This window comes from Trachurus japonicus, unplaced genomic scaffold, assembly GCF_045865225.1.
Source record: "Trachurus japonicus isolate A0001 unplaced genomic scaffold, Traja_1.0 AP030128.1".
Lineage (NCBI taxonomy): Eukaryota > Metazoa > Chordata > Actinopteri > Carangiformes > Carangidae > Trachurus > Trachurus japonicus.
Window position 1 is genome coordinate 14199 of NW_028220261.1, and position 14668 is coordinate 28866.

Below are 14668 nucleotides of genomic sequence, written 5' to 3' on the forward strand. Positions count from 1 at the left end.
TGTTACTGGTGATGTCCGGGATATGACATGACGACAGGAGACAGCTCTGCTTCTATAGAAATTCGCTTCTAAACAAACAACGAGCTAAAGTTCTGTCTCGCCCAGATGTGCACGGCTTACAGTCACAAACACGAGACAACACACTCACCACGGCAGAAGCACCGGGCGCGAGCGGCGGTTCTGTTGCGTCGTCGTCATCAGTGGCACTTAATTAATTTAGCTCTGTTTATTTTCTCATTGGCTAATATCAGGCTATATGCTTCGTGTACTGGCTGAGGAATAAAGAGTTAAAGGATGTCCAAGTATAAAGCACCTAGAAAATGCATAAAAATATAGTTTTCACAGAGAATCAGTTCCTGTTCATTGTATTTTGTCCTGGTTTATTATGTTGGAGAATAAGCATTATTGTCAAATAGGATAAAAACAAATCCACTGTCTTTTAAAAAAATCTAAGTTGATTATTTATATTTGTTAAACATAAATTAATGTGCAAGAGACTGAATGGTTATTTATTTTCAACCATATAAATTCTAACTTTTTATTTCTTATTTAAAAATATATGTTTCAGTCTAATTCATACTTTACCAGTATTATGTTTATCATGCACCAAACAACATTATAATTAATTAAAAAGTATTTATAACTTGTAATAATAATAATAAAAGGTTGCAGTATCGTGATATTATCCAGAACCGTGATACTTTGTCTGGTATAGTACCATGGTTATTTATTTTGGTATCGTGACAACTATACATCACAATAAGCATGTATTCCATCAATTTTCTGTATCACTTCCTAAAATTGTCATATGGTGTGTTGTGAAAGCTATGTTATAAACAATGAACATGGGGTACTTATTTTTCTTTTCTAAGTGACTTCATCATACATTGTAATCATGACTGATTTGATATTTAACATTTCCTTGGGAAAATTCACTATATTTTGGATTATTTTTCAAAATCATCATGCAAAGGAGGACATTGCTCCTCGATCTTTCAAGATATTTTAGAATAATTATTTTAAACTTGTAATAACTGTAACGCAACGCTTGAGACTCTTGCTAGTTCATTTTTCTTAGTGTTCTACGGATATTTTCACAATTTATCACTACATATTTTCTAAATGTTGTGTAGTTTAAAGTTATATTGTGAACATTTTGATTGAAGTTCCTTTTAAAAACCGGGTTGTTTTGACTACTGGTCACATTCAATGTTGTAATAGTTCTACAATGATAAAACAAGCTGTAAATTAAATATAGTTCATATTTGCCATAATAACTACATATGTTTGTTATAAATAGGCCCCTACCGTAATAAACTCACAACAAAAATATTCAAAGCATTTTATGTAGTTGTATGAGATAAAGTCAATACAATATATATATATATATATATATATATATATATATATATATATATATATAATATTATTATTATTATTATATTATTATATATATTATATTATAGTATATATAAAATGGAGATATACTGCCTTGGGCCACTGTCATCTCTAAACTCAACCAAAACTGAAAGTTCTTTAGTACTGCTTTAATGTGGTTGAACCCAAAAATAAAAGTAGAGGTTTTTGGGGGATCACCAAAAACGGTTGTAATTCTGCAATAGTGGGTCTTACAGAGTTAAATGTTAACATTTTTTTTTAAAAGAAAAGGAAAAACAAGGCAGTGAAAACACAAGGTACACACTGAGTTCTGATATCTGGTCTACATTCAAACAACAATGTATCCAAGGCGGCAATACTAGCAACAGTAACTGGGGGTGGGGCTTTGGTGGGCTTGGTGGGGGGCGGGGCTTAGCCAGCTATTTGTTTCCTCCCACTGCGCTGTGATTGGTTGGGAGAGTTCACCCCCATTTCTATTTAATCCTGAGTTCATTGCTCCTTTGGTCTGTTTTGACCAAACTGTGAAGTTCGTAGTAGGTTTCTACTGGGAATCGCAGAGCGAGATAAACAGTCTTCGAGGCATTTTGCTGAGAGAAATCCCTTCCAAGGCTTTTTGCTGAGATAATCTTCAACTTCACTCATCACAGGACTAATTTTGATTTTGTTCATCTTTGAGTCAAGGAACTACCACTCATTACAGTAAGTCAAGCGTTTTCTTGTACCATGAGCAGTTTCTCATTGTTTATTGTGCTTTTGATAACATATTGGCGTTTTTGTGTGTATATAAACTGTTTCAAGATAGCATTCTGCTTTGTTAGGTTAGTGGCTAGGTAGGAGTTGGTGTAGTTAGCTGTTAGCGTGCTCAGGCAGCAGTGAGACTGGTGTTTGTTTCTGAGCTGAGGAGTGAAACTGTGGAATATTCAGTATGGGAAGCAATAGTGTGTATTTAAAGGGGTAGTAAAAAAAAATTCAAATTTCACTCATGAAATTACAGCCTATTACAGCCTGCAGACTGTATTGAGGATATAAAGGCTTAACTTTTATTTGGATGATTTATTTATTCTCATCCAAATGAGTTTGCTTGTTGATTACTTGGCGTTAGGCCACATTTTCTTTATTCTCTTGGCTTCCTTTGTTGTGTGACTTAACTGGAGAGTGAGTAGTTGGTTTTGTGGTAAATCAACAGCTATTTTTAAATCTCCTTTGTTTTAACTCCTGTAAAGTTTTGAGTGTTGTTAGTTTGTGTTGGGGCCCAGTGGTCATTGTCCATCCATGTCCACATCACTCTCTTTGTTTTGGACCATGGCTATTACAGCCTGCAGACTGTATTGAGGATATAAAGGCTTAACTTTTATTTGGATGATTTATTTATTCTCAGCCTAATGAGTTTGCTTGTTGGTTATTTGGCGTGAGGCTACATTTTCTTTATTCTCTTGGCTTCCTTTGCTGTGTGACTAAACTGGAGAGTGAGTAGTTGGTTTTGTGGTAAATCAACAGCTATTTTTAAATCTCTTTTGTTTTAACTGCTGTAAACTTTTAAGAGTTGTTAGTTTGTGTTGGGGCTCAGTGGAGTTCACATGGCAGTGAAGTGGTCCGTTCACACATTTCACGGGTCAGACTATACCTTATGGCTGACCTACTTTTGATTCATTATCATCTTAATAGCATTTAGCATCCAGCTTACCACACCTTAAATTCATGAATGCTTTAAAAGCAAGAAGAGCATCCCCCACAATTGATTTGCCTTTGAATTGATATGAACTTTTTCTTACCAATACAGACTAAGACAAAGGGCAGACTTGGACAAACAGTATTCATTTATTTTTTAGAAAGTCCTGCATTCTGTGAGAAGGAGAAATATTGAGAGTGTTGAAGGTGGTTAGAAATTGTTACAAGTAATTGAAAATGTTGTATTAAGCCCACAAACCATATAATCCCACTTGGGACTCACACCATTTAGGGCAGATGTAAATGAGAATAGTTCATTACTTAAATACATGATCAATTAATACTTTTCTCTTTATGTTAGTGCGGCATATATAGATTCATGTCATGTAGTTGTTTTTAAATGTCATGTGTGTAGAATAAAAATATTCAGATTTTTAAGCAGTAATTCACTGATAGTCCTTTTAAGCCCACAATGGATATTCTCGTCCTTTTGACTTGTGAACCATTTCCCTGCCTAAGTTAGACTTCACTTAATCAATCAGCTTCATAATTCAGATACTTAAATACCCAAATTTAAATATTAGTGATATTGCATCTGCCAATGCATTCATTTTATGAATTGTTTGTATTTAAGCTGTGTTTTTTTGTTTTAAAAATAAATTAAAGTTACAGTATGTGTTTAGTTGTAAAGACTGAAATTGACTCATTTATTATCCTCAAAATAGTATTGAACCACGAAACTGTCTTTCACTCAGTCATTGGGTCTTCAGATATCTAGATAAAAAAACACTTTCAACCAGCTGCCTGGACCAGAAAATGTGGCAAAATTATTATTCATATTATTATTATTTTTATCATGACATGAATTACAAATTATAATCCTTCGGCAGAAGCACCGGGCGCGAGCGGCGGTTCTGTTGCGTCGTCGTCATCAGTGGCACTTAATTAATTTAGCTCTGTTTATTTTCTCATTGGCTAATATCAGGCTATATGCTTCGTGTACTGGCTGAGGAATAAAGAGTTAAAGGATGTTGAAGTATAAAGCACCTAGAAAATGCATAAAAATATAGTTTTCACAGAGAATCAGTTCCTGTTCATTGTATTTTGTCCTGGTTTATTATGTTGGAGAATAAGCATTATTGTCAAATAGGATAAAAACAAATCCACTGTCTTTTAAAAAAATCTAAGTTGATTATTTATATTTGTTAAACATAAATTAATGTGCAAGAGACTGAATGGTTATTTATTTTCAACCATATAAATTCTAACTTTTTATTTCTTATTTAAAAATATATGTTTCAGTCTAATTCATACTTTACCAGTATTATGTTTATCATGCACCAAACAGCATTATAATTAATTAAAAAGTATTTATAACTTGTAATAATAATAATAAAAGGTTGCAGTATCGTGATATTACCCAGAACCGTGATACTTTGTCTGGTATAGTACCATGGTTATTTATTTTGGTATCGTGACAACTATACATCACAATAAGCATGTATTCCATCAATTTTCTTTATCACTTCCTAAAATTGTCATATGGTGTGTTGTGAAAGCTATGTTATAAACAATGAACATGGGGTACTTATTTTTCTTTTCTAAGTGACTTCATCATACATTGTAATCATGACTGATTTGATATTTAACATTTCCTTGGGAAAATTCACTATATTTTGGATTATTTTTCAAAATCATCATGCAAAGGAGGACATTGCTCCTCGATCTTTCAAGATATTTTAGAATAATTATTTTAAACTTGTAATAACTGTAACGCAACGCTTGAGACTCTTGCTAGTTCATTTTTCTTAGTGTTCTACGGATATTTTCACAATTTATCACTACATATTTTCTAAATGTTGTGTAGTTTAAAGTTATATTGTGAACATTTTGATTGAAGTTCCTTTTAAAAACCGGGTTGTTTTGACTACTGGTCACATTCAATGTTGTAATAGTTCTACAATGATAAAACAAGCTGTAAATTAAATATAGTTCATATTTGCCATAATAACTACATATGTTTGTTATAGATAGGCCCCTACCGTAATAAACTCACAACAAAAATATTCAAAGCATTTTATGTAGTTGTATGAGATAAAGTCAATACAATATATATATATATATATATATATATATATATATATATATATATATATATATATATATATATATATATATATATATATATAATATTATTATTATTATTATATTATTATATATATTATATTATAGTATATATAAAATGGAGATATACTGCCTTGGGCCACTGTCATCTCTAAACTCAACCAAAACTGAAAGTTCTTTAGTACTGCTTTAATGTGGTTGAACCCAAAAATAAAAGTAGAGGTTTTTGGGGGATCACCAAAAACGGTTGTAATTCTGCAATAGTGGGTCTTACAGAGTTAAATGTTAACATTTTTTTTTAAAAGAAAAGGAAAAACAAGGCAGTGAAAACACAAGGTACACACTGAGTTCTGATATCTGGTCTACATTCAAACAACAATGTATCCAAGGCGGCAATACTAGCAACAGTAACTGGGGGTGGGGCTTTGGTGGGCTTGGTGGGGGGCGGGGCTTAGCCAGCTATTTGTTTCCTCCCACTGCGCTGTGATTGGTTGGGAGAGTTCACCCCCATTTCTATTTAATCCTGAGTTCATTGCTCCTTTGGTCTGTTTTGACCAAACTGTGAAGTTCGTAGTAGGTTTCTACTGGGAATCGCAGAGCGAGATAAACAGTCTTCGAGGCATTTTGCTGAGAGAAATCCCTTCCAAGGCTTTTTGCTGACATAATCTTCAACTTCACTCATCACAGGACTAATTTTGATTTTGTTCATCTTTGAGTCAAGGAACTACCACTCATTACAGTAAGTCAAGCGTTTTCTTGTACCATGAGCAGTTTCTCATTGTTTATTGTGCTTTTGATAACATATTGGCGTTTTTGTGTGTATATAAACTGTTTCAAGATAGCATTCTGCTTTGTTAGGTTAGTGGCTAGGTAGGAGTTGGTGTAGTTAGCTGTTAGCGTGCTCAGGCAGCAGTGAGACTGGTGTTTGTTTCTGAGCTGAGGAGTGAAACTGTGGAATATTCAGTATGGGAAGCAATAGTGTGTATTTAAAGGGGTAGTAAAAAAAAATTCAAATTTCACTCATGAAATTACAGCCTATTACAGCCTGCAGACTGTATTGAGGATATAAAGGCTTAACTTTTATTTGGATGATTTATTTATTCTCATCCTAATGAGTTTGCTTGTTGATTACTTGGCGTTAGGCCACATTTTCTTTATTCTCTTGGCTTCCTTTGTTGTGTGACTTAACTGGAGAGTGAGTAGTTGGTTTTGTGGTAAATCAACAGCTATTTTTAAATCTCCTTTGTTTTAACTCCTGTAAAGTTTTGAGTGTTATTAGTTTGTGTTGGGGCCCAGTGGTCATTGTCCATCCATGTCCACATCACTCTCTTTGTTTTGGACCATGGCTATTACAGCCTGCAGACTGTATTGAGGATATAAAGGCTTAACTTTTATTTGGATGATTTATTTATTCTCAGCCTAATGAGTTTGCTTGTTGGTTATTTGGCGTGAGGCTACATTTTCTTTATTCTCTTGGCTTCCTTTGCTGTGTGACTAAACTGGAGAGTGAGTAGTTGGTTTTGTGGTAAATCAACAGCTATTTTTAAATCTCTTTTGTTTTAACTGCTGTAAACTTTTAAGAGTTGTTAGTTTGTGTTGGGGCTCAGTGGAGTTCACATGGCAGTGAAGTGGTCCGTTCACACATTTCACGGGTCAGACCATACCTTATGGCTGACCTACTTTTGATTCATTATCATCTTAATAGCATTTAGCATCCAGCTTACCACACCTTAAATTCATGAATGCTTTAAAAGCAAGAAGAGCATCCCCCACAATTGATTTGCCTTTGAATTGATATGAACTTTTTCTTACCAATACAGACTAAGACAAAGGGCAGACTTGGACAAACAGTATTCATTTATTTTTTAGAAAGTCCTGCATTCTGTGAGAAGGAGAAATATTGAGAGTGTTGAAGGTGGTTAGAAATTGTTACAAGTAATTGAAAATGTTGTATTAAGCCCACAAACCATATAATCCCACTTGGGACTCACACCATTTAGGGCAGATGTAAATGAGAATAGTTCATTACTTAAATACATGATCAATTAATACTTTTCTCTTTATGTTAGTGCGGCATATATAGATTCATGTCATGTAGTTGTTTTTAAATGTCATGTGTGTAGAATAAAAATATTCAGATTTTTAAGCAGTAATTCACTGATAGTCCTTTTAAGCCCACAATGGATATTCTCGTCCTTTTGACTTGTGAACCATTTCCCTGCCTAAGTTAGACTTCACTTAATCAATCAGCTTCATAATTCAGATACTTAAATACCCAAATTTAAATATTAGTGATATTGCATCTGCCAATGCATTCATTTTATGAATTGTTTGTATTTAAGCTGTGTTTTTATGTTTTAAAAATAAATTAAAGTTACAGTATGTGTTTAGTTGTAAAGACTGAAATTGACTCATTTATTATCCTCAAAATAGTATTGAACCACGAAACTGTCTTTCACTCAGTCATTGGGTCTTCAGATATCTAGATAAAAAACACTTTCAACCAGCTGCCTGGACCAGAAAATGTGGCAAAATTATTATTCATATTATTATTATTTTTATCATGACATGAATTACAAATTATAATCCTTTCATGAAAATAGTGGGAAAAATATTGATCTTCAAGTTCCTAATGCTAATCTTGTAGTTAACAGACAGAATGTATTTTTGTATTTCAACAAGGCATGATGGTTAATGTGAACATCAGTGTTAGTAGCTTTTGTGGCAGAGTAAGTAAGTAGGAAAGTCACTCCCTTTGATGGTGTGTTTTATAGCAATCTATATTCACATTAAGTGTTTGTCAAATCTGTGTGGCTTTGGCGGGCAAAAAACTTTATTGGAGTTGTGTGTGCTGCTGGTAATGTCAATAATTTCTGAATGTTTGGTAGCAACAGTAACTGGGGGCGGGGCTTGGGGGGGCGGGGCTTAGCCAGCTATTTGTTTCCTCCCACTGCGCTGTGATTGGTTGGGAAGAGTTCACTCCCATTCCTATTTAATCCTGCGCTCACTGCTCCTTTGGTCTGTTTTGACCAAACTGTGAAGTTCGTAGTAGGTTTTCTACTGTGAGTCGCAGAGCGAGATAAACAGTCTTCGAGGCATTTTGCTGAGAGAAATCCCTTCCAAGGCTTTTTGCTGAGATAATCTTCAACTTCACTCATCACAGGACTAATTTTGATTTTGTTCATCTTTGAGTCAAGGAACTACCACTCATTACAGTAAGTCAAGCGTTTTCTTGTACCATGAGCAGTTTCTCATTGTTTATTGTGCTTTTGATAACATATTGGCGTTTTTGTGTGTATATAAACTGTTTCAAGATAGCATTCTGCTTTGTTAGGTTAGTGGCTAGGTAGGAGTTGGTGTAGTTAGCTGTTAGCGTGCTCAGGCAGCAGTGAGACTGGTGTTTGTTTCTGAGCTGAGGAGTGAAACTGTGGAATATTCAGTATGGGAAGCAATAGTGTGTATCTAAAGGGGTAGTAAAAAAAAATTCAAATTTCACTCAATATCTACTGACCCTCATGTTGACTAAGGGTTAGGAGAAGTTTCAGAGTCCTCAGTCAGAGAAGGCACGGAGGACTCTGAAACTTCTCCCATCCCTTAGGGTGAGTAGATAATGAGTGAAATTTGAATTTGGGTGAACTATTTCTTTAAAGTAATTCAAATTGTGTGTCGTGGTAGCTGCGGTGGCCTCTGACCTTAGTGCATTGTGGTTGGATTTTGTGGTAAATCAACAGGTTCTTTCAAATGTGCTTCCTTTTAAGTGGTTCAAATGTTAAAGTGTTGAGAGTTTAATGGTAATAGTTGGCTTTGCTTTGAGCTTGATTTGTACTGCTTTTTTAGAAGAGGTCAATACTGGCATATAAAGGCTTAACTTTTATTTGGATGATTTATTTATTCTCAGCCTAATGAGTTTGCTTGTTGATTACTTGGCGTTAGGCCACATTTTCTTTATTCTCTTGGCTTCCTTTGTTGTGTGACTAAACTGGAGAGTGAGTAGTTGGTTTTGTGGTAAATCAACAGCTATTTTTAAATCTCCTTTGTTTTAACGTCTGTAAAGTTTTGAGTGTTGTTAGTTTGTGTTGGGGCCCAGTGGTCATTGTCCATCCATGTCCACATCACTCTCTTTGTTTTGGACGATGGCTATTACAGCCTGCAGACTGTATTGAGGATATAAAGGCTTAACTTTTATTTGGATGATTTATTTATTCTCAGCCTAATGAGTTTGCTTGTTGGTTATTTGGCGTGAGGCTACATTTTCTTTATTCTCTTGGCTTCCTTTGCTGTGTGACTAAACTGGAGAGTGAGTAGTTGGTTTTGTGGTAAATCAACAGCTATATTTAAATCTCTTTTGTTTTAACTGCTGTAAACTTTTAAGAGTTGTTAGTTTGTGTTGGGGCTCAGTGGAGTTCACATGGCAGTGAAGTGGTCCGTTCACACATTTCACTGGTCACACCAAACCTTATGGCTGACCTACTTTTGATTCATTATCATCTTAATAGCATTTAGCATCCAGCTTACCACACCTTAAATTCATGAATGCTTTAAAAGCAAGAAGAGCATCCCCCACAATTGATTTGCCTTTGAATTGATATGAACTTTGTCTTACCAATACAGACTAAGACAAAGGGTAAGGACAAATAGTATTAATTTATTTTTTAGAAAGTCCTGCATTCTGTGAGAAGGAGAAATATTGAGAGTGTTGAGGGTGGTTAGAAATTGTTACAAGTAATTGAAAATGTTGTATTAAGCCCACATACCATATAATCCCACTTGGGACTCACACCATTTAGGGCAGATGTAAATGAGAATAGTTCATTACTTAAATACATGATCAATTAATACTTTTCTCTTTATGTTAGTGCGGCATATATAGATTCATGTCATGTAGTTGTTTTTAAATGTCATGTGTGTAGAATAAAAATATTCAGATTTTTAAGCAGTAATTCACTGATAGTCCTTTTAAGCCCACAATGGATATTCTCGTCCTTTTGACTTGTGAACCATTTCCCTGCCTAAGTTAGACTTCACTTAAGCAATCAGCTTCATAATTCAGATACTTAAATACCCAAATTTAAATATTAGTGATATTGCATCTGCCAATGCATTCATTTTATGAATTGTTTGTATTTAAGCTGTGTTTTAATGTTGTAAAAATAAATTAAAGTTATGTGTTTAGTTGTAAAGACTGAAATTGGCTCATTTATTATCCTCAAAATAGTATTGAACCAGGAAACTGTCTTTCTCTCAGTCATTGGGTCTTCAGATATCTAGATAAAACCACTTTCAACCAGCTGGCTGGACCAGAAAATGTGGCCAAATTATTATTAGTATTATTTTAATCATGACATGAATTACAAATTACAATCCTTTCATGAAAATAGTGGGAAAAATGTTGCTCTTCAAGTTCCTAATGCTAATTTTGTAGTTAACAGACAGAACGTATTTTTGTATTTCAATAAGACATGATGGTTAATGTAAAGTAGTAGCTTCTGTGGCAGAGTAAGTAAGTAAAAGGAAAGGGGCTTGTCACTCTCTTTGATGGTGTGTTTTAAAGCAACCTATAACATTAAGTGTGTTGTTGAATCTGTGTGGCCTTGGCAGGCAAAAAACTTTATTAGAGTTGTGTGTGCTGCTGTTAATGGCAAATCATCCCTAAACGTTGGGTAGTTGGTTTGTTTGTTTGGCGTTTTTTTTTGCTCTGCTATTTACAATATATGTAAGTACTGGTAACCTTTTTGGTTCCGCTTTTTCCCTGTTTAGTTTGTTTGTATTTTACCTTTAGTTTTGTTGGTTGGTTTGCGCGTTTGTTTGTTAGTTGCTGTCTGATGTCTTATTGTGAGTTTTTTTGTTTTTCATATTGTAAGAACGCTGGGTAGCCACATTCTTTTGTGCTATTCATCCTCTGTTTGAATGAGAAAGTGTTTTTTGTGTTAAATGAACAGCTATGTATCCTTCTGTTTGTTGTAAGTGGTGTAATGTTTGAATATGCTGCTTGTTTTTAATAGTGTTTGGCAGGTTAGAGTTGTGTGTGGTACTAGCAATGTCAAGTCATTTCTGTATTCATGTCTTTATCTAGATATGTAATTTGTTCTTTCTATTTGTAGATGCCCCGTGGCAAGGCCTACCGTCGTGCCGAGGCTGCTAGGTTCCGGCAGCAGTCTCGGCGGCAGGATGCGACTTTCCTGCCAGCCCGCCCCGCCTTCAGTCCCAGTAAGTATTCTTCCATATATTTCCCTAAACCATTCTCTGTATATGTTTCTGTATGCATGAGCTGAAATGTTGTACGTATTTTCATCAACAGTCCCCGGCACTGGCTGGCGCCGGAAGTCTCCGGAGTGGCCCCTTTCTCCGCGCACCGGGAAGCAGCTGAAGGTGGCCATTCCTGAGAAAGTCCCCGATAAGAAGGTATGTACTATTCAGAAATCATGATGAATGCTGATAATAAGTGTCATTGTGAGTGTACATCCTTTAAGACGTGTTTTTTTTCCTTTTCTCCCAGCTTGTTCTTTTTGTTGGGGCATCGCATCTGCGCCCCATCGTGGATGGATTCGTGCCAATGGCAGCGGACGGCTACACCTTCGGTTTCCTGTCTGTGCCGGGGGCGTGCGCGAACCTGCTCAGGAAGGAGGTAAATCATGTTGCCCGCACTTGTGATCAGATCCCTGATGCTGTTTGTGTCCTTGCCCCTAGCAACAACCTGGAGCAGACCCCGGACCGAGCAGCTGCAGCGTTTGACCGGTACCTGCGCGCTGTCCTGGAAGCCTGGCGGACTGCAGAGGTAGGTCATTGATGTATTTGTTGAACATGAAATGATATGTACTGTGACTATTGATTTGTAACTGACCGTCATGACATTTTGTGTAGGTTTTCGTCGTGGACCATGTCCCTCGTCTGTCTGTGGAGGGGGTTGTCCAGGAGTCCCACAGACAGAACTTCCAGTGCATCGCAGGACAGCACCGTATGTTTGAAAATATCAATGCATGGGTTTAGGCACTTATGATTTATCAGAAGTATCTATTTCAGCTATAATTGAGGCAATGCTCCTTTATTGTTTGTGTTATGAAAGTTGGAGCGTGCGTTGAGTTTTTCAGTAATCCGTGGGTTTTCCTTGTTTTTGTTGTCTTTAAGGTGTTCGGTTCTACTGCTACGCGGAACGCTTCCCACCGAGGCAACGGCAGCTCTGGGCTGTCGATGGTGTGAGTAAAAATTGTACTTTGAATCTCAGAAATGCTTATTTAGACAACACAGTATGATTGACAGTAAATGTCATCTTGTTCAACATTACTGTATTGTAATCTTTATTTGTTCCTCTTCATAGGTGCACCTCAGTGACGACGCGGGGATGCCTATCCTCGTGGAGTCGCTGGTGGCTGCCACCAAGCAGCACCTGGAGCGGCCCGCGCCTCCGCCACCTCCGCCACCCGTCGTCTTTCCGGTGTCCCCCAGGCCCAGGCCCATTCCCACGTGGACCGGTCGAAAGGTCGCGCCGGAGGAGGTCCCAGCCCCACCTCCACCCACCCCTCCCAGGGACGAGGACGCCTGGACGACCGTGCCAGGCAGGAAGGTAAGAAGACGAACTTTGCCTACATATGGTCATGAACTGAGAAATGAAGGTTTTTCTGTATCCTAATGTCTTTTCTGTTTTGTCGTTGTAGCGCCGCCGCTCTTGGGAGAGGAGGGTTCCTCGAGTGGTATGTTGTCATTTTATTTAACTGTGATCTTGACAGTGACATTCTATTCCGTAACAAAACGATAAGTGTGACAAAAAATCTTTATGTCTTTCATACAGCGTCTTCTTCCCCTGAACCCTTTCTGGCTGCCGCCTGGGATGTTGCCTGACACGGACGACGCTGGTCCTTCGGCCGAGGACGCTGTTTCCACGGGCGAGCAGGTATTTATAGAACAAGAAACTTCTAATAGTTCAGATATTCTTTTTGTCCACTGTTTTGACACTTTGTTTCTGTCACTTTAGCCGCCGCCTGTGGGACCTCGTACTCGACCTGTCCCCAAGAAGCCCAGACGTGCTAGGAAGAAGGTATGTTGTGTTTAAATCCTGAAGGAGATGTGTTCATGTATTATTGTGATGGACAGAAAGTCATTGTGAATGATGTATAACTGCAAAATCTGGATCAGATATACTTGAATATGTAGATTTAATGGGATGACTTTCCTTTCTTATTCTTTCTAGGTCGTGACCTCAACTCCCACGTTGACTGTCCGTCCTGAAGCCCAGGTTGTGGACCAGAAGGCAAGTAGAGTTATTGAATGGTCTTTGTAATTGTGTTTGTTGTTGTGGCAAATTTAACACCATCTTTATTATAGCCAGCATGACTCTCTCTTCCACAGGTATTAATGTTTTCATGTTTCTTCTTTTGCAGGTGGAGGCGACACCCGACCCTGTGTCGACCTGTGATGTGCCAGGGACCGCTCCTACTCCCAGTGTCGCTGCCCTTCCTGCTGCTGTCCCTCCCAGCCCTGCGCCTGTCCAACCTGTTCCCCAGGATGCGACGGTGGTCCGGGAAACCCAGCGAGCAACTGAAGGGGACACACCAGAAGCTACTAAAGGTCAGAGTATTCCCACTGTGACTTGTAGTTGTTCATTGATGAAGGGAGGGTCTCCAGTATCAGGGACAGAGTGTCTTTCTGCAAAACACGAATATGATGTCCATGCTTACGTGTCATGCTGTGTTGTCGCGGCAATTAAACATAGCATCGCTCCGGTTTGTACGTGGCGTGGCGCTGATCTTGATGTTGTTCGCAAACAGGGGTTAACTTTGGGGACTTGGCTGGGGGGGGTGAGGAGGCAGTTTGATGTGTGTGGTCAGCAGTGGAATGTGGATTTGGGGGAGCCAGAGTATAGGAGCATCAGGGATGTGATTGAGTTGGAGGAGAAGTTGAAGCAGCAGTTGTCAGGGGATGGCATGTGTGTGTTGGGGCTCAACACAGCAGCAGTGTTGGTCATGCAGCACAAGGACTTCTTTGTTGTTGTGGATTGTGGGGCACGTTCCGAAGAGGGTATGAGGTCCTATTCAGGCAGATCTAGGGTCGTTTTCAACACCACCTTTGATCACCTGGTGCGACACATCATTGCTCTGGGCCAGTCTTTGTTTACAGAGTTTTTTTCTGTCAGTAGCATCTCTGTGGAGCAGTGTGTTGAGGGAGAGAGCAGCAATGTATCTGTTGTTATTGATCCAGTTGTGGCAAGTCAGTCAGAGGGAGAGAGCAGCAGTGTTTTAGTTGTCATTGATCCAGTTGTTACAAGTCAGTCAGAGGGAGAGAGCAGCAGTGTTTCAGTTGTCATTGATCCAGTTGTTACAAGTCAGTCCCAGGGTCGCCCTTCTGTTAGTGGAAGTTTCCATCAAGGTGACTCGACACTGTTCAAGTTTTCTGGTCGGCAGTGTATGGCCATTAGTTTGGTTGCTTTAGTGAGACACACCAAAGACAGCGTCTTTGAGTGGCAGCGTGACACATTGGATGAGGT

At 37.9% G+C, this 14668-nt stretch overlaps 1 protein-coding gene across 1 annotated transcript; it reads left to right on the plus strand.

Annotated features, from left to right (window-relative positions):
- Positions 1–11291: 11291 nt before the first annotated feature.
- On the plus strand, positions 11292–13488 carry LOC146960691 (uncharacterized; the record flags this gene model as incomplete). The annotated part of the gene is made up of 10 exons (XM_085772148.1): positions 11292–11397; positions 11489–11592; positions 11687–11965; positions 12052–12145; positions 12316–12383; positions 12506–12751; positions 12843–12878; positions 12977–13078; positions 13160–13222; positions 13376–13488. Coding segments are annotated over 10 exons (1188 nt in total), but the record flags the coding sequence as incomplete, so codon positions are not given.
- Between the last annotated feature and the right edge of the window lie 1180 nt (positions 13489–14668).